Genomic DNA, 20,734 nt, shown 5'->3' on the forward strand with positions numbered 1-20,734 from the left:
GGGCATTCAATGAAATTGCTGAGCAGTCCGAGTTAGAACGGATAAAACAAAGTCCTTCTTCACCCAAAGGGTGATTAACATGTGGAATTCACTGCCACAGGAGGTGGTGGCGGCTACAAGCATAGCCAGCTTTAAGAGGGGATTGGATAAAAATATGGAGCAGAGGTCCATCACTGGCTATTAGCAACAGCATATTATTGAAACTGTCTGGGGCAGTGATGCTGTGAATTCTTGGTGATTGGGGGGGGGGGCAAAGTGGGAGGGCTTCTAGCCCCACTTGTGAACCTCCTGATGGCACTTGGGGTTTTGTTTTGTTGCCACATGGCTTCTCTTATGTTCTTATGCCTCCAGGGCCAGATGAACAATTAGGCCAAGTAGACACTGGCCTATGGGCCCCCATGCTTTTAGGGGCCCCAGACCAGCTTTCCACCCCCCCCCCCCAGTTTCCCCCCTGCTTGCAGCCCTCCCAGCCTGCACACACAGCCAGCAACTGAGCCGCTCTTTGCCTGACTTGTCTGGTGCGGCTGATGCTGGCGTCGTCGCCGAGTCTGCCTCTCTCTGCCTCTCCCCCACAGCTTTGTCAAAGGGGCTTTTGCGAAGGGGCCACAGGCAGCGGAGTGGCCATTTCAACTCTGAGATAATTTGTGAGGGGGCCGCAGGCAGCAGAGTGGCCATTTCAACTCTGAGGTAATTTGTGAGGGGGCCGCAGGCAGCGGAGTGGCCATTTCAACTCTGAGATAATTTGTGAGGGGCCCCCAAGATTTTAAATGCCTGTGTGCCTCATAAGCAGGGGTCATTTTGTACAAAAAGAGGTGCCAGAGCTCATTAGCACAACTCATTGGCATAGCTCATTTGCATATGCCACACGCCCCTGACATCACTGGAAGGTATACTAAATTTGATCAGCTCAGCATCTACCTTCAAATGCTTCTTGAGTTATAACAGTCATCATAGAACCTTACTCCCATTGTACTCATTAAATGACTTTCTCCTCTGTGGCCGCACTGGCATGAGGAAGATTTCCATCTGTCTGCTCGATACGTTTGGGTTCTTTTCCCTTGTTTGTGGGGGGAAATATGAGAAAGTTTGTCAAATCTTCGAGTTCAACAAAATTCTCCCAGGGGGTTTGAACAATGGAGCCCGGAAGCAAGTATTTGGTGTGGGGGGGGGGGAGGAAAGAAAGAGCACAATAAAATTCAGAGGTTCCAGAGCTCCACTTCTGGGAACTCCTGCCCAAAATGAGGCCTACTCGTCAGCACACCATCGAACCAGAGCAGTTAGCCCACTGCACAGGATTGTTCCCATCAGTGACAGACTGAGGCAGAGGTTTTATGTGCACACACTGGAAGAAGGGGTGTAGCCAAAAAAATCTTGGGTGGTGAGGTGTCCAAAAATCCTGTGGGGCAGGGAAGCTGGGAAGAAGAGTTGGAAGCTGCCAAGTCAACAGAATGGCTCCCTCACCCACAGCCAGCCAAAGAGGAAGAGGGCTCCGCTTCAAGGGGGACTGAAGCTTCCCTGACTGTGCTCAGAGGTCATTTTGGAAACCACACACGCATCTTAGATTTTAAAAAATATTTTCTTGTTTTTTACATTTTACTCCGGGCGGTACTTATCCATGGGGGACATTAAGAAGAGAAGAGAAGCCATGTTGGGTCAGGCCAATGGCCCATCCAGTCCAACACTCTGTGTCACATAAGAGAAGCCATGTTGGATCAGGCCAATGGCCCATCCAGTCCAACACTCTGTGTCACATAAGAGAAGCCATGTTGGATCAGGCCAATGGCCCATCCAGTCCAACACTCTGTGTCACATAAGAACATAAGAGAAGCCCTGTTGGATCAGGCCAATGGCCCATCCAGTCCAACACTATGTGTCACATAAGAGAAGCCATGTTGGATCAGGCCAATGGCCCATCCAGTCCAACACTCTGTGTCACACAGTGGCCAATATTGCCCCCAAATGCCCCCCATGGCTACTGGCCTAGCTGGAAGACAGTGGGAAGACAGAGGCAGAGGCTTGGTCTTAAATCCCACTTATTTCTTCTTTCTTCAAAGCATTCATTAGTCACCATTCTAATTTATGGAGCTCAAGGTGGCTTACATTTCCTTCCCCCGTCCCAGTGATAAGACCCTCTTGAACAAGGGGAGGGAACAAAAGCCTTGTTTGAACACGCTGGAAGGCAGGCAAGAGAGAGCCAAGCTTTGCTGTCTTAACAATAAACAGTTGACTGGCCCAGCAGCCTTGGGGAGAATCAGTGGAAGCAGAAACTTCAAACTTTCCATTTTCCTGATCTGGAAAGTTCCCCAGGCAACGCTGCACAAGAAATGCATATGCTTTCCTTAAAGATTCTTTCCTTTGCACTGTTTGTCTTCTCACCTTCATTTGGCACATGACACGGTAACCTTGCTGAAGGTAAGCAGCTCTTCTGGTCCGGGGGGGGGGCAAACTGTGGCTCAGGGGCCACGTGTGGTTCTCTCACACATATTGTGTGGCTCTCGAAGCCCCCACTGACCCATCAGCCAGCTTGGAGAAAGCATTTGTCTCTTTAAATCACTTCTCCGTGCCAAGCTAGCCAGCAGCTTGGAGTAGGGTTGCCAAGTCCAATTTAAGAAATATCTGGGGACTTTGGGGGTGGAGCCAGGAGACATTGGGGTGGAGCCAGGAGCAAGGGTGTGACAAGCACAATTGAACTTCAAGGGAGTTCTGGCCATCACATTTAAAGGGACTGCACATCTTTTTAAATGCCTTCCTTCCATAGGAAATAATGAAGGATAGGGGCACCTTCTTTTGGGGCTCATAGAATTGGACCCCCTGGTCCAATATTTTTGAAACTTGGGAGGTATTTTGGGGAGAGGAACTAGATGCTATACTGAAAATTTGGTGCCTCTATCTCAAAAAACAGCCCCCCCAGAGCCCCTGATACCCGCGGCTCAATTCCCCATCATTCCATATGGGAATCTTTCATGGAGGTGCATGATGGCTGTGGGGGCGGGGCTTCTCCCACCAGCCAGCTGGCAGGGGAAGGGGGAAAGCCTGTAAAACCGGGGGATCCCCCTCTGGGACCTGGGGATTGGGAAGCCTAGCTTGGAGAATGTATTTAAAGTTGCTTTCTTTACACTTTTCCCTACCCCATCTATTTGCCTCCTCCCTCCCTCTCTTCCTATCTTGCGCCCTCAAACATCTGATGTTCATGTCTTGCGGCTCTCAAACATCTGTCATTTATTCTATGTGGCTCTTAAGTTAAGCAAGTTTGGCCACCTCTTTTCTGATCAGTGCCTGGGAAGCCTGTGTATAGGGCCTTCGGTTGCATTATGGAACAAAGGTGCAACTAAGGCAGGCATGGATGTCGGCAAACAAATTATTCCCGTCTGTGAATGAAGGCACACACTATGGTCACAATCAAGAACTGAGGTTTAAGCCCACTGATTTCAGGAGACCTAGCATATTTGATTGTATTGTACAGATGTACAGCATAATGGAGTTCTCTGAATGCACCTACCATTTCTCTGGGTATTGTGAATATGTGTGTAGGATGAGCGCACATGTGCCCGAGCACATACATCAATTTTACTATTGCAAAGCAGAGCGACTAACCCAGGCTAACCTGGCCTCAACAGATTTCGGAAGCTAAACCGGGTCGGCCCTGGCTAGTACTTGGATGGGAGACCACAAAGGAAGTCTAGGGGCAAGCAAGGGCAACCCATTTCTGAACAACTGTTGACCCTATGGGGTCATTGTGAGTTGACTGTGGGTGCGATCACACTTGGAATTTGCCCGAGCAGTCTCTCGGCTTTGGAAAAGCTGATGCAGGAAGAGACGCATTGGGGCGGTCACACTGTGCCCACAATAGGCATGGGCCACACACTTAGAGGAGACTGCCGACTCAACATTAGGAAGAACTTCCTGACCGTTAGAGTGGTTCCTCAGTGGAACAGGCTTTCTCAGGAGGTGGTGGGCTCTCCTTCCTTGGAGGTTTTTAAACAGAGGCTAGATGACCATCTGACAGCAATGAAGATCCTGCGAATTTAGGGAGAGGTATTTGTGAGTTACAAGAGCCCCGTGGCGCAGAATGGAAAAGCTGCAGTACTGCAGTTGGAGCCCTCTGCTCACGACCTGAGTTCGATCCCAGCGGAAGCTGGCTCAGGTAGCCAGCTCCAGGTCGACTCAGCCTTCCACCCTTCCGAGGTCGGTAAAATGAGTACCCAGCTTGGTGGAGGGAAAGTGTAGATGACTGGGGAAGGCAATGGCAAACCACCCCGTGAAAAGTCTGCCGTGAAAATGTTGTGAAAGCAAAGTCACCCCAGAGTCAGAAACGACTGGTGCTTGCACAGGGGACTACCCTGACCTTTATTTGTGAGTTCCCTGCATTGTCCAGGGGGTTGGACTAGATGACCCTGGAAGTCCCATCCAACTCTATGGTTCTAGGAGAATTCACACATTCAGATGGAAGATGTACCATGCATGTGCTTCAGTGATTTGCTCCCAGGAAGCTATTTGTTCCAGTCGCAGATGTGCAAGGACAGGCAGGACATAAGAGGCAGATGTGTGTGTGAGCACGCGCATTACATCCGGGGTGGGGGCAGCTATGGTGGATCAGATCTTCCATGTGATCGCACCCTGCGGCTTGACAGCACTTTTCACATCGAGAGACACCCACACAGGCAGCAGAAGAATAAGATTACTGTAGATAGCTTTATTGCAGAAGAAGAAGAAGATGTTGGATTTATATCCCGCCCTATACTCTGAATCTCAGAGTGGTCATAGTCTCCTTTATCTTCTGCCCCCCACAACAGACACCCTGTGAGGTAGGTGGGGCTAAAGAGCTCTTACAGCAGCTGCCCTTTCAAGGACAACTCCTACAAAAGCTATGCCTAACCCAAAGCCATTCCAGCAGGTGCAAGTGGAGGAGTGAGGAATCAAACCCGGTTCTTCCAGATAAGAGTCCGTGCACCTAACCACTACATCAAACTGGCTCTCACTCGTAGCAAACAAGAAACCTCAGCCTGTTGATGCCTTAACGCTTCCAGCGCCTGTTGCGGTGTCGCCGTCCTTAAAATAATAGTGGCCTTTTTTTGGCAGCATGGATGAAGCCGTGCAGTCACTCCAGAAGGACTAAAATAAATGGGCTTAGTTGAAATGGGGCACCTCGTTCCAGCGAAGGAGATTAGTTAAGAACACAAGGAGAGTCCTGAAGGATCAACCCAAAGCTCCATCGAGTCCAGCATCCTGCTTCCGTCAGAGCAAAAGCCCTCCTTTGTACATTCCCACTCCTCCTTGAACCTAATCCCTTTGCGTGCCATTTATAGTAACCACAGCTGATCAAAATATGCAGAGCTTTTTCTGTAGCAGGAACTCCTTTGCATATTAGGCCACACATGCCTGATGTAGCCAACCTTCCTGGAGCTTACAGTAGGCCCTGTACTAAGAGCCCTGGAAGCTCTTGGAGGATTGGCTACATCAGGAGTGTGTGGCCTAATATGCAAAGGAGTTCCTGTTACAAAGAAAGCCCTGAAAATACGCATCACGCTCTACAAAACTGGGCAGACGGAACTAGCTGGCCACTGTGTGAGACGGGATGGTGTGGCCTCATTTGGAATACTGTGTACAATTCCAGTCACCACACCTCGAAAAAGATATTATAGCATTGGGGAAAAGTGCAGAAAAGGGCAACTAGAATGATTAAAGGATTGGAATATTTTCCCTATGAAGAAAGGTTAAAACACTTGGGGGTCTTTAGCTTGGAGAAACATCGACTGAGGGGTGACATGATAGAGGTTTACAAGATTATGCATGGGATAGAGAAGGTAGAGAAAGAAGTCCTTTCCTCCCTTTCTCACAATACGAGAACTCATGGACATTCAATGAAATTGCTCAGCAGTTGGGTTAGAACTGATAAAAGGAAGTACTTCACCCAAAGGGTGATTAACACATGGAATTCACTGCCACAGGAGGTGGTGGTGGCTGCAAGCATAGACAGCTTCAAGAGGGGATTGGATAAACATATGGAGCAGAGGTCCATCAGTGGCTATTAGCCAGAGTGTATTGTTGGAACTCTCTGTCTGGGGCAGTGACGGTCTGTATTCTTGGTGCTTTGGGGGGCGGGTACAGTGGGAGGGCTTCTAATGTCCTGGCCCCACTGATGGACCTCCTGATGGTGCCTGGGGTTTTTTGGCCACTGTGTGACACAGAGTGTTGGACAGGATGGGCCATTGGCCTGATCCAATATGGCTTCTCTTATGATCTTATATGCTGGGCTAGATGGACGTTTGGTTTGATCCAGCAGAGCTTTTCTTATGATAGGGATAGGCCATAGATCAGTGGTAGACAAGCTGCTTAGTATGCAAAAGGTCCCCGGCTCAATCTCTGGCATCTACCATTAGATCATCCAGCAGTGGGTGATGTGAAAGACCTCTGCCTGAGATCCTGGAGAGACACTCCCCATGAGTAGACAATCAGGACCCTGAGGAACCAAGAGGCAGCTCCAGGGATCAATGTGTTCAGGGCTTTTTTTGAGCAGGATGGAACAGGAGCGCAGTTCCAGCTGGCTTGGCATCAGGGGTGTGGCCTAATATGCAAATGAGATTCTGCTGGGCTTTTTCAACAACAAAAAAGCCCTGCGCAAAACAATGGTGATCCCAGGGGGTGTGACCTAATATGCAAATGAGTTCTTGCTGGTGCTGTCAGGGGAGTGGCCTAATATGCAAATGACTTCCTGCTGGGCTTTTTCTACCAAAAAATGTCTTCGATGCATATTGACTTCCAACAATTATCTCCCAAGTTGTTCCAACTGGTTTTGTTTTCTGGCTTCCACTGCCTTCCTTCCCTAAACAAAGATCGATTCTCACATTCCTCCACCTCACTGGAGCAGGACGTGCTTCTAAAAGGCCTGAAATGAACACCCACTGAGAAGGATCATTGCACTAAAGAGCCCGATGCAGGCATTTGTGATGAGACAAATAAAGCACAGCTTCATATGTTTTTTGGAACATTTACTTTCTTTGCTTCAGTTCCTTGAACAGTTTTGGTCTTACAGTGTGCCGTCTTTATGAGCTACTGCTGCATAAAACAGTTCAAACAGTTTACAATATTATCACCAAGGAAGGACTGTCCTAATGCAACCGTCACCCTGTTTTTCCTTCTCTTAAATGCCATTGAACTGATTCTTCTTGTCTCAAAAACTTACCTTCGCAATTTCTTATCTGAAACTTCCTGGTCAATTTAATTTTTTTGGAAAAAATAATAATGCAACAATAGTAATAAGAACAAGCAGTGCGTTGAAGTCCCAGAGCAGTTTGGTAATCTAAATCACAACTGAACTTCTACGAAGGATCTCCAGGCATGCCCTAATAGTTAATACTTACATGATCTTTCTACAGTCCCATCAATGCAGTCCTCGATGTATAAATCATAAATCCCAGCTAGAGACCTGAATGAGGCATGTCGCTCCTAGTGGAACGAGTCATTGCCTACCAATAATTCTGCCTACCTGTGGGCATTGGGTGGTTCCACAGCCTTTTGAAAACAATGTCTCATCATGTGCACATTTCTCATGCCAAGCCATTGACATGACACCATCACCGTTCTTTGCCTATGTTTGCCTTTCTCTGGCCTAACACATCATAGTACATAGAGATTGGTAAGAGAGATCTGATAGAGGAGATGGCTAACAGAGGAGCCCTGTGGCGCAAAGTGGTAAAGTTGCAGTCCTGCAGTCCAAGCTGTGCTCACAATCCAACTTTGATCCCGGCGGAAGCTGGCTTCAGGTAGCCGGCTCGAGGTTGACTTAGCCTTCCATCCTTCCAAGGTTGGTAAAACAAGGACCCAGCTTGCTGTGGGGGGGGGGAGTGTAGATGACTGGGGAAAGCAATGGCAAACCACCCCATAGCAAAGTCTGCCAAGAAAATGTCATGATGTGACATCACCCATTGGGTTGGTGACTTGGTGCTTGCATGGGGGACTACCTTTACCATTTTAAGGGAAGCATGTAATGGGCTTATCATATCCCCACATCCCAGTGGACAGCCAGTGAGACAAAGCACTGGATCTTCAAGATGCCTTGGGGGAATGAAAATCACCATGGAGACTAGAAAACATCATGATGTGACATCACCCCACAGGTTGATAATGACTCGGTGCTTGCACAAGGGACTACCTTGACCTTTAATAGAGATCTGCAGTGTTTCTGTGTTCCGTCTTCTGTTTGCTGGTGGTCTCCTTGTCCTCAAGCACCCTCAGATTTCCTCTGCTGTCGCTGGAGTCATGGTGACACAACCCTTCGTCGCTGCCTGTCGGCAAGCTGTCGAACGTGCTCTCTTTGTTGACTTCTCGAAGAGTTTTGGCTTTCCTTTTCTTGCGGCAGACGTCAGGGCATTTCTGCATGCAATTCAGCCGGGTATCGGTGGTGCAGGCGTACATCCCCGCGGGAACAGCCAACACCATGGCGCACACAATAATGATGATGTGGATGAGTTTCTCCCGCTGTTCCAACTCGCTGATGTCATTTCCTGTCACAAAGACAATGCACTGCCCTCTTTGAGGCATCTGGTTCCTCAGAGTCACACACACTTCATACTTAGTGGCGGGGAGCAGGTCATTGACCGAATAGCTGTTCACGCCGGGGGCAATATAAATCATCTCCTTCTTGGTGTCATCGTACTTCCCAAAATGGAGGGTGTACCACGTATCCCCTGGATTCTCGGTCATGGTGTACCACTCCAGCGTGATCCCGTAGACTGTCTGCTTGGCGATTCTCACGTCGATGTAGGGATTTTCTCTTGAGAAGGAGGAGGAAAAGGAAGATGCCATCGTACTGGGGGCTTTCACGTTCAGGATGATTGTGGAGGAGGAGTTGCCAAGGAAATTGGCAGCCATGCAGGTGTAGTTGCCCCGATCCATAACATGGACAGAAGGAATCACCAAGTCTGATTTGATGGTATCTTCACCAATATGGCTCATGGACGCTAGAAGCAAAAGGAGGACAATGGTCAGCACATTAGAATTGTGACTGAGAGAAATGCCACTAGTTTTTCAGAAACTTTGTGGCTTCCCTATAAATTCCAAAAATGCATGAAGAAACTCAGGGTGGTATAGTTAAGATGTAAGACTTGGATGGGGGAGAGCTGGGTTCAGATTCCTGTGCAGCAACACTGAACTAAACACTCTCTTCTCAGCCTGGGCCAACCCTTTCCTTTCTACTGTCTCTGGGGCCCAATATATATTTATGCGTGATGGTTTGGGTTTCTTTCCCCCTTACTGTTCCCCATTAGCCTTATACCACTCTCACTCTCCTCTTTTCTACGGGGCTTTCATTGGATTGCACACTATCTACCGCAGGGGCTGCAATTCACTCCGCTTTTTTCGTGCAGCAAACAAGATCCTCTAAAAACTGGGTTTTGTTTGCCGCGTGAAAGAGGTGAAGTAAGTTGCAGCCCCGGGGCAGATCATGTGAAACCTAATGGAGGCTGCACGGAGAAAAGGAGCATGACAGCGGCATAAGGCTGGTGTGGAATCGGTCTCTATCTATCGTAGGCCCTGACCTGGATGGCCCAGGCTAGCCCCACCTCATCAGATCTCAGAAGCGAAACAGGGTCTGCCCTGGTTAGTAATTGGATGGGAAGCCACTGAGGAAGTCCAGGTTTGTGACACAGAGGCAGGCAAACGTAAACCACCTCTGAACATTTCTTGCCTTGTGAACTCTACAGGGTCACCAAAAGTCAGCTGCAGCCAGATGGCTATTTCCATCACCACCACCACCTACTGTTAATTCAGATCATGAGTGGATGCCTTAATTTATTGATGATGATGATGAAGAAGATGATGATGATGATATTGTATTTATATCCTGCCCTATACTCTGAATCTCAGAGTGGTCACAATCTCCTCTACCTTCCCCCCCCACACACACACACACAAAAGACACCCTGTGAGGTAGGTGGGGCTAAGAGAGCTCTCACAGAAGCCGCCCTTTCAAGGACAACTCCTGTGAAAGCTATGGCTGACCCAAGGCCATTCCAGCAGGTGCAAGTGGAGCAGTGGGGAATCAAACCCAGTTCTCCCAGATAAGAGTCCACACACTTAACCACTACACCAAACCATGCACTTAACTGCTACACCAAAAATGTTCCATTTTTCTCCTTCCCCAGGGGACCAGCAGGGAGAGGAGCCTTAGCCAATAGAAGAAAGAGAGGCTTGACTCAGTAGCTCTACTTTGCAACTGAGAAAGCCTGGCAAAGCAAGCTCTCTCTCCCACCCTTTCTCCCCCAGGGAGGAGCCTCAGCCAATGGAAAAAGTAGAGGTTTTGCTCTGTAGCTGCTGTGCAATTAAGCAAGCCCAGCAAAACAAGCTGTTATGCAGAAGGAAGCAAGAGAGAGGGAGGAGGAAACAGATGACAGCCAGTTGCTTAGGGGCCTGATAGGAGTTCTCTGGGGGTCTGATCTGGCCCCTGGGCCACATGTTTGACACCCCTGTGTTAGATTGTTTCCAACAGCTCAACAGACTGAAGGCAGTGGATCTTCCCTGTGTTCTCTTTTCCTTTCACTCCTTGCTAACCAAAGGAAAGCTCACTCCTAGTGTTATGAACCCGCATGGCTATTAGTCCATGTGTGTCGTGACTCTTCTATGAGCAAAGCTACACTGATGGAACAGGGGATGATTTCAACCTAGGGATGTCAAACATGCAGCTTGGGGGCTGAATCAGGCCCTCAGCTGGCTGCTATCAGGCCCCCGAGCAACTGGCTGTCATCTGCTTCTTTCTCTCTCTCTCTTGCTTCCTTCCACATAACAACTTGCTTTGCCAGGCTTGCTCAATTGCACAGGAGCTACAGAGCAAAATCTCTCTTTTCTCCATTGGCTGAGGTTCCTCCCTTGGGGAGGAAAGGTGGGGGGGAGACCTTGCTTTGCCAGGTTCTCTCAGTTGCATAGCAGAGCTACTGAGCCAAGCCTCTCTTCCTTCTATTGGCTGAGTCTCCTCCCCTCTTGGTCCTCTAGGGAAGGAAGGAAAGAGCCAGAGCTTCTTTTCCAGTTCCATGGATCCCATGGGAGAAATACCAAGAAAGCACCGTTAAGACCAACAAGTCCTAATGTTTTAAGCTTGTTTTATTTTAAGTTTTTAAAAAACAATCTTTAATTGTTTGCCTGTGTCCTTTATACAGTTTATATCTCTGCTACCTAATCTTGAATAGGTACACACATGGCCCGGCCTGACACAGCTTGGCCTAACAAGGTCTCATGTATGTCAGATCCAGCCCTCATAACAAATGAGTTCAACACCACTGTTTCAACCCTTTCCCTCTCCTCAGCGCAGCCTCTCCACCTCTGTGTGTTCTAGTCCATCTGGATCCTCAAACCCCAGGAACCAACCGCTGGGGAGGAGACGCAGAATGTGGGAAAGATTTGTGGTCCTCGCATCCTAGGCTTCCCAACCCTCCCGCCCCGGCGGGGGACCCCAGGATTTCCACCCTCTTCCCCCGCTCCCCCAAAAAACAGAAGCGGGGGGGGGGGAAACAGTGCCGGGGAGCATGGTGAGCTGCCCCATCCCGAAGCGGGCGAGGCCGCCGCACCGCCGCCCCCTCCCCGCCCACCGCAGCTGCTTCTCCGAGATGGGCCCAGGCTGAGCCCATCTCGGAGGAGCAGCCAAGAGGCGGCAGCAGCACAGGCAAAACCAGGGGAGGGTGGAGGCAGGCCAGGAGCATGGCGAGCCACGAATCCGGGCCCTTCTAGGACCCGTACTTGCGGCTCGCCACGCCCCCGGCCCGCCTCCACCCCCCCTCCGATTCCACTCCAGAGGCAGAGAGGGCAAGGCCACCGCGCCGCTGCCTCCTCTTCTCCGCTCGCCGTGGCTGCTCCTCCGAGATGGGCTCAGGCTGAGCCCATCTCGGAGGAGCAGCCACGGCGAGTGGAGAAGAGGCGGCAGCGGCGCGGCAGCCTCGCCCGCTCCAAGACGGGGTGGTTCACCATGCTCCCCGGCGCCATTTTCTCCCCCTCCCCCCTAGCTCCACCCCAGTGTCTCCTGACTCCACCCCCAAAGTCTCCTGGCTCCACCCCCAAAGTCCCCCGATATTTCTGGGGTTGGACTTGGCAACCCTATAGCATCCACAGATGACTGGATCCAACTCAATATAACTTAAAACTGAAAAACAGCCTCTTCTTCAGTCTAATATTCCTCTCTCTGTGAGGCTAAAATGGGAAAGTCTCCAAGACACTCTTTGGATCTCCTTGAAGGAAAGAGGCAGGATACAAAAATGATAACTAAAAGAAACCCAGCTTTCTTTATAAACCTGCTCTTGCCAAAAAACATTTGCCAAATCTTATCCAGTCTCTGCTTTCAAAATGATTTCTACGGTTTCACCTTGACAAGGTCCACAGTTCTAACAAATTTGGAAGCAAGTTTTACTGTTTTGTACTCTTCAAACATGTATAAATCCAGGAAACGTCTGTTGTTTGTTTTGTCCAAGATAAAAAGACTAACTATGGAAATTTTCAAAGTATAGTCTTGTAAAAGAACATGAGAATGGTCATGTCCAACACACACACACACAAACAACCTTTGGTAGCCTTTTTGTTTATTTTCATGTGCACGTTGTGTTCTAAGGAAAACAACTTCTCTAAACTGTTTTTCTTATGTTTTTAGTTATAACTTGGTAAAATCCCTTAAGTCCAGATCCTTTTTGGTCATTCCACCAAATGTATTAAGAGAACATCAACTGAACATCCAGAATTCACACGTTTTAGAGATGTAGAATTTTAGAGAAGGTGCCACCACAAAATGGCTACCAGAGGAGGTGGGACCAGTGACAAAATGGCTGCCATTAGGCAAACTACAAACAGTAGTGAGGTTCCAAACCAAGCACCCTACTATGATGGAGGCAACTATTTCCAATTTTTTAAGATCCCAAAGAGGCCTTCTGATGCAACCTAAAGAGGTCTTCTGCTCCAATGAGGTGCCGGAGAGACAGACTTGGCTCTTTGCTTTGGGAAAGAAACAAGAGGGCATCAGGACAGTTTTGTTGAGCACCATGAATCTTGAGAACACCGTGTTGGGGATCACTGGTTTAGATCTTGTGTACTTCCTTGAGCGTGAGATGACTTCCTCCACGATGAATACCCTTCTTCAAATTGTTGGGGTGGTAAGGAATAGAATTTCATGGTACCAGGCAAGGGTCAGGTTGTGGGGAATTCTCCAAGGCTTCCCACGTGTCTATGGTGACTCCAAACCACCAGATGAGTCGGGCAACTATCCCTTTTATACACCCGATACTTATTGCAGGAATCATTATAAAGAACATGAGTATGTCGAAAGCTCATAGAACTCCTTGCTGAGATCCTACAGGCAGGGGTGGAATTCTAGCAGGAGCTCCCTTGCACATTAGGCCACACCCCCTTGATGTAGCCAATCCTCCAAGAGCTTACAAAAAAAAAGAGCCTTGTAAACTGCAGGAGGATTGGCTACATCAGGGGGTATGGCCTAATGTGCAAAGGAGCTCCTGCTAGAATTCCACCCCTGCCTACAGGCATCGATTCAAAGAAGGCGATGACAAGGTCTGGTGCCATTGCAACGAATACTCCGGATCAGAATCCTTCTGTTTTAGTATAAATCAGGATTGTAAAGTCAACAGAGCAGTAATAATTTAAGCCAGTTGGCAACTGACCCAGTGTTGTCAAAATATATATAGAACACTTTGACTTCAAACCTGAGACCTTCCTTTCTCCTCTATAATGACTATTGATCAAAGCAAGGTTAATGTTTCTAGGTGAAACTCTTGGGACAAATAGCAAGAAAATTTGAAATTAAGGCCTAAGGGTGGGTGGGTGGGAGAGAACTGTATGTTTTTATTGGCCTCGGATAATTGCCTTTTTAAAATATGTGATTTATTTACTGTTCTTGGGTTGCCTCCAGCGATTCCAAAACAGTTGACAAAGGTCAGCCTAAAAACATTCAAGCCCTGCAGGAATCTGTTTGAGAAAGTTAAGAGAAATCCAGTAGAGGCAGTAAGACGGCAAGCTTGCATCTTGGTCTTAGCAAGAGTCCTTTCAAAGATGGACTCCAGTTTTCTAGGAAGATGCAAAATGGCTGTAAATGCCCAGCCTGCAAGAGAAAATCGAAAGCCTCCGTGTCTGATGTACTTTTTAAAGAAACTGAGCTTAATCCTGGATGATGAAGATAGCTGACGGGAAGAAAGTAGATTCCTTTGAAATGTGGTGCTGGAGGAGAGTTTTATGGATACCATGGACCACCAAAATGGCAAAGAAGTGGGCTCTAGAGCAAATCAAGCCTGAGCTCTCCCTAGTAGCTAAAATGACTAAATTGAAGCTATTGTACTTTGATCACAAGAAGACAAGAGTCAGTGGAATAATGCTAGGAAAAGATGAAGGTAGCAAGAAAAGAGGAGAAGACTGAAGAAGAAGACTGCAGATTTATACCCCACCCTTCTCTCTGAAACAGAGACTCAGAGCGGCTTACAATCTCCTGGATCTCCCCCCCCCCCCACAATAAACACCCTGTGAGGTGGGTGGGGCTGAGAGGGCTCTCACAGCAGCTGCTCTTTCAAGGACAACATCTGCGAGAGCTATGGCTGACCCAAGGCCATTCCAGCAGCTGCAAGTGGAGGAGTGGGGAATCAAACCCGGTTCTCCCAGATAAGAGTCTGAGCACTTAACCACTACACCAAACTGGCTCATGTTGGAAGGACCCAGCATGAGATGGATTGATTCAGTCAAGGAAGCTACAAGGGCCCTCACTGCAAGACTGTTAAGGAGAGGACATTTTTCAGCTGGTTTGGTTGTTGTAGATTTTCCGGGGGTTTTGGCCCTGGTCTTGGCATTGTGAGACCTGACATTTCGCCAGCAACTGTGACTGGCATCCTCAGGGGTGTAACCAAGAAAACTGAAGTTCTCTCTGGGTCAAATTGAGAAGAAGTTGGTAGGCAGGTAATTTATATTACTCAGGCAGGTGGGGGAGGGCTGAGCCATTATCTTGTGGGAGCTTCCTGGGCTGTGGCATGCTAATGGAGGAGCTTACCTGAGGGGTTTCTTTCATATATGGATTGGCTATTGAAACTCTAATCTTATCTGTCATGCTGTTGTAAGCTGTAGGGCATTTTATGTTTTTCAGGACTGGAAACCATGCCCTATTCATGTTTAAACTTCCTTCCTTCCTGTTGAAATTGTGTTTATGTTTCTGGATTTTGGAGGTCGCTAGTTCATTGGGCCACTATCAGCCTGAAGCAGCATGATGGCTCTTAACACAGACAAAAGCCTAATCTGGCAAAGGTGCCTTACAACCAGGGGGGGGGTTGTAGCAGGAGCTCCTTTGCATATTAGGCCATGCCCCCCTGATGTAGCCAATCCTCCAAGAGCTTCCAGGGCTCTTAGTACAGGGTCTCCTGTAAGCTCCGGGAGGATTGGCTACATCAGGGGTGCATGCCCTAATAGGCAGTGGAGTTCCTGCTACAAAAAAGCCCTCCTTACCACTATACCATACTAAATACTAGATAGAAGGCTCTGAACGGATAGTATATCGTTGTGGCTAGCTACGGCTGGTGTGATCCTAAAGCTATGACTCCTACTTGGTGATCCTGAGCCCACTATGTTCTCTCTCAACCTAACCTCCTCAGGAGGTTGTTGTGAGGATGATATGGTGGGGACTAGGTAACACTGCCTTGAGCTCCTTCAGAGAAAGGTGCGGCAACACTGTAGTAAAGAAATGGTGTCGGGGTTAAGAGTGTCAATCGGAATCCACACTCCAGCCATGGAAGCTTGTTGGGTGACCTTGGGCCAATCACACTCTCTCAGCCTAAACTGCCTCACAGGGTTGTTGTGAGAAGAAAACGGTGGTGAGGAGGAAGACTTAAGCCACTTTGGAGTCCCCACGGGCTCTTATTCCAGCGTCTGCTGTAGGCTCTTGGAGGACTGGTTACATTGGGGGGGTGGCCTAATATGCAAAGGAGCTCCTGCTAGAATTCCACCCCTGCCTATGAGGTAGGTTAGAGTGACTCACCCAAGGTGACTCAGCAAGCTTCCGACACTTCCACTACTGCGCCACGTTGGCTCTCAGTCCTTGGGCTGACTGTGCAGCTCAGTTAACTAAATGAGCTCAAACTGTGGTCCTTCACCATCGACGGGGGTTCCAAATCTGGAAATCCACAAATGATGGGAGGCAGGGAATCGGTTGCCTCCAAAATGGCCCAGGAAAGGACCACTGCACCCGCTTGCCATGCAGGGCCTTCAGGCTCAGGTGTGTCATGCACAATGCTCAGCTTGACTGCAGCATTGCTGAGTGAGCTGCGTAGCAGTGACCTTCTGGCCTTCCCAGCCTGGCCGAGTCACATGGCCATGTTGCAGCTGGGTGATGGCACATGAGTTGCTTGGCCGGGCAGATGAGGTGGGAACTGCTGTGAGTCACCTGGCCACGGCAGATGAGGCCACATGAGTCACCTGGCCAGACTGGTGAAGTGGGTGTCACATGACACATCCGGTACAAATACTTCCTCCCATCCAGGAATCACAGAAAAGGGGGGTTGCTACAGTGAACCAGGTGTCGTTTTGTAGAAAAATAGCTGGTGGAGCTCATTAGCATAACTCATTAGCATACAACCCCACCCCAGCCAAAAGCAACACAACTCAAGAAAGGAGAGCCCTGGACGAGCGAGGCCTGCTTGGGATGTCTAGAGATCCACCCAGCTCAAGCAGGCCTCATTTGCCTGGGGCTCTCCTGGGCTGCCCTCCCTGCCGCAGTCAAAAGGCCAGCAAGCCACCTGCCACACAAAATCACATAAGAAGTGGAAAAAGGGTGGTAGAAGCTTCTCCAGGGGGTAATGAGGGCTGCTGGAAGCATGGCAAAGCTCCTGGTGGCTGGCTGGCTGCCCGCTCTCCTAATCCAGGGGTTCTTACCTATTATTCAATAGACAAGGTAGGTGGGAAGAAAGAGGGGGAACCCTCAGAAAGGTTCAGGAACTCTGCTCCTGAGAGCTCCTGCTGAATCTGAAGCCTGCAGCGAACCAGGTGGAATCCACAACGGCAAACCAATTGTGGAACGCAATGACAAACCACCCCATAAAAAGCCTGCCGTAAAAACGTCGTGATGTGATGTCACCCCAGAGTCAGAAATGACTGGCGCTTTCACAGGAGATACCTTTTCTTTTTCTGTTAGCTCTCCAAGGTCTCAGGGAGTGGTCTAGGGAGAGCCAGTTTGGTGCAGCGGTTAAGTGTGCAAACTCTTATCTGGGAGAACCGGGTTTGATTCCCCACTCCTCCACTTGCACCTGCTAGCATAGCCTTGCTATAGTTCTGGCAGAGGTTGTCCTTGAAAGGGCAGCTGCTGTGAGAGCCCTCTCAGCCCCACCCACCTCACCGGGTGTCTGTTGTGGGGGAGGAACATAAAGGAGATTGTGAGCCACTCTGAGACTCTTCAGAGTGGAGGGCGGGATATAAATCCAATATCATCTTCTTCTTCTTCTACATCACCTACTACAAGATCTTTTAACTGGAGATGCTGGGATTGAACCTGGGACTTTTTGCATGCTGAGTAGATGATGTGCCGCCGAGCTACTAAGAGCAGGCTCTCCTTCTCCAACATACGTAGGGGTCATGTGCTCTGGATTAATCATATCATGTGGTCAGGCCATAGAATGAGAATGAGTGAAATCATAAGTCATGAATCCATGAATGGCAAAGGCTGGGCCTTTTTTGTAGCAGGAACTCCTTTGCATATTAAGCCACACACCCCTGATGTAGCCAATCCTCCTGGAGCTTACAGTAGGCCCCATAATAAGAGCCCTGTAAGCTCTTGGAGGACTGGCTGCATCATATGAATATATGAAGCTGCCTTATACTGAATCAGACACTTGGTCCATCAAAGTCAGTATTGTCTTCTCAGACTGGCAGCGGCTCTCCAGGGTCTCAAGCTGAGGTTTTTCACACCTATTTGCCTGGACCTTTTTTTGGAGATACCGGGGATTGAACCTGGGACCTTCTGCTTCCCAAGCAGATGCTCTACCACTGAGCCACCGTCCCTCCCCTCCCCTCAGGGGTGTGTGACCTAATATGCAAAGGAGTTCCTGCTACAAAAAAAGCCTTGAGCAAAGGTCCAAAGTAGTCGTATTTACTGGTTTCTAGGTCAGCTTACAATTTATAGAAGATCAGAGCTCAAAGAAACACCTCCTCCTAAATTCACAGGATCTGCATTGCTGTCAGATAGCCATCTAGCTTCTGTTTAAAAACCTCCAAGGAAGGAGAGCCCACCTCCTCTTGAGGAAGCCTGTTCCACTGAGGAACCGCTCTAACCATCAGGAAGTTCTTCCTAATGTTGAGCCGGAAACTCTTTTGATTTAATTTCATCCTGTTGGTTCTGGTCCTACCTTCTGAGCCCACGGAAAACAATTCCACACCATCCTCTATATTGGCAGCCCTTCAAGTCCTTGACGATGGTGATCGTATCACCTCTCACGAAATCACTTGCTGTGAAATAATGCTTACCATTAAATGCCCGTAGATGTTTCAGCGCATACGTCCACCAAATTGCTGAGGAGGGTCTGGCGTGCACTAGACAGGTCAAAGTAATATTTAGTCCAGCAGCTGTGGTAACGTTCGTCTCCGTGGCTGAAACCACCGGCTTTGTGCAGTTGTTCAGTTCCACTTCGTGGAAGTACTTCCCTTCCTTAGACGTGGGACTCAAACAAGCCAAGTAGGAATTCATCAGAATGAGGGGCGGGCTAATGGACCGGATGAACTGTACGAACCCCCGCAGGCGACAGTCGCAGATCCACGAGTTGTCGTGCAAGGCTAACACCGCGTTCGAGGCAGCGTCCACGTTCTTCTCGGGTTGATGAAATTTCTGGTACACTGGCCAGTTGTAGAAGACATCCCTGGAGATGACCGTCAGCTGATTGGAAGACAAGTCTAAGTAGGTCAAGTTGGGCAGGTAGCGGAGGGCGTGTTCGGGGAGGACGTCCAGCCTGTTGTGCTTCAGATCCAGGATGCTCAACGCCGGGGTCGCCTGGAACGCTGTCCATGGTACTGAACTCAGCTTGTTCCCTTGCAACCTCAGCTCAATCAAATCCTTCAGGTGCTCCAGGCTTTTCAGGTGCATGACCGTAATATTATCAAAGTTCAGCCAAAGGTATTCCAAGGCACTGACGTTGGAGAACGCCCCGCGAGGCAGTTCTGTGAGGTGGGAGTTTTCTACTCGGATTTTTTTGATGTCTTGAGGGATGCCTTCCAGGATCGTTGTCAAGGATGTGGACGTGCAAAATAAACTCCTAGGGAGAAAAATTGGCACTGGTGATATGGACCTTCTAGAATCTAGACCAAATCACACCTGGACTCTTCCTAGAAGCTAAAATGACTAAACCAGGGGTGGCCAAACTGTGGTTTGGGTGCCACATGTGGCTCTTCCACACATATCGTGTGGCTCTTGAAGCCCACACTGCCCCATCAGCCAGCTTGGACAAGGCATTTGTCCCTCCTTAAATCACTTCTCCAAACCAAGCCAAATGGTGGCTTGGTGAATGCATTTAAACTTGCTTTCTTTTCACCTCTTTCTTCCCCCCCCCCCCTATCTATTTGCCTGGCTTCCTCATGGCTCTCAAACATCTGACATTTATTCTGTGCGGCTCTTATGTTAAGCGAGTTTACCCTCCCCTGGACTAAACTGAGGCCTTGTACTTTGACCACATTATGAGAATATAAAAGAGTCACTGGGGGGAAAAAGAAAAGAATGCTAGGAAAAGTTAAAGACAGTAGGAGAAGAGGAAGACACAACACGAGATGGATTGACTCAATCAATCAGGTTGTAAGGCCTGAGCAATGATAGGATGTTTTGGAGGTCATTAATTCATCGGATTGCTATAAATTAGAAGCCAAAAGCACTAAACACACGCAGAATATAGAGCAGAGGTGGCCAAACTTGCTTAACCATGAGAGCCGCATAGAACGAATATCATATGTTGGAGAGCCACAAAGAAGGAAGGAAGGAAAGAAGACAGGAAGGAAGTCAGGAAGGAAGACAGAAAGGGAGAGGTAGAAAGAAAGCAACTTTAAATGCATTCTCCAAGTCTCCCCCGCCCCCCACAACACACATTAGATGGCTTGTCTTGGAGAAGGGGTTTAAAGAGAGAAATGCCTTCTTCAAGCCAACCAATGGGACAGTGGGGGCTTCGAGAGCCACACAAAATGTGTGAAAGAGCCACAGTTTGGCCATCCCTGATATAAAGCTTTTATAGTCCATTGTCGGAAGTGACTGGTGCTTGCACAGAGGACTACCTTTGCCTTTAAGGAGCCCAGTGGTGCAGAGTGGTACAGCTGCAGTACTGCAGTCCGAGCTCTCTGCTCATGACTCCGGTAAAATGAGTACCCAGCCTTCTGGGGGTGGAGAGTGTAGATGACTGGGAAAGGCAATGAAAAACCACTCCGTAAAAAAAGTCTGCCGTGAAAACATCGTGATGCAAAGTCACCCCAGAGTCAGAAACGACTGGTGCTTGCACAGGGGACTACCTTGACCTTTAAAGATAAAAGTAGTCTCCTGTGCAAGCACCGGGCCATTACCGACTCATGAGGTGACATCACATTGCAATGTTTTCTTGGCTGAGTTTCATTGGGTGGTTTGCCATTGCCTTCCCCAGTCATCTGCACTTTAGCCCCCAGCAAGCTGGGGATTCCTTTGACCCACCTCAGAAGGATGGAAGGCTGAGCCAACCTCCAGCTAGCTACCCAAACCCAGCTTCCGCCAGGATCGAACTCA

At 48.8% G+C, this 20,734-nt stretch overlaps 1 protein-coding gene across 1 annotated transcript; it reads right to left on the reverse strand.

The window, feature by feature from the left end:
- Positions 1-8,160: 8,160 nt before the first annotated feature.
- On the reverse strand, positions 8,161-19,249 carry LRIT2 (leucine rich repeat, Ig-like and transmembrane domains 2). The gene is made up of 2 exons (XM_060242614.1): positions 18,472-19,249; positions 8,161-8,960 (listed from the first exon to the last, which is right to left on the reverse strand). Exons 1-2 carry the CDS (start codon positions 19,082-19,084, stop codon positions 8,161-8,163), a joined length of 1,413 nt encoding a protein of 470 aa, XP_060098597.1. The 5' UTR covers positions 19,085-19,249.
- Between the last annotated feature and the right edge of the window lie 1,485 nt (positions 19,250-20,734).

Source organism: Heteronotia binoei, chromosome 6 (assembly GCF_032191835.1).
Source record: "Heteronotia binoei isolate CCM8104 ecotype False Entrance Well chromosome 6, APGP_CSIRO_Hbin_v1, whole genome shotgun sequence".
Classification (NCBI taxonomy): Eukaryota; Metazoa; Chordata; class Lepidosauria; order Squamata; family Gekkonidae; genus Heteronotia; species Heteronotia binoei.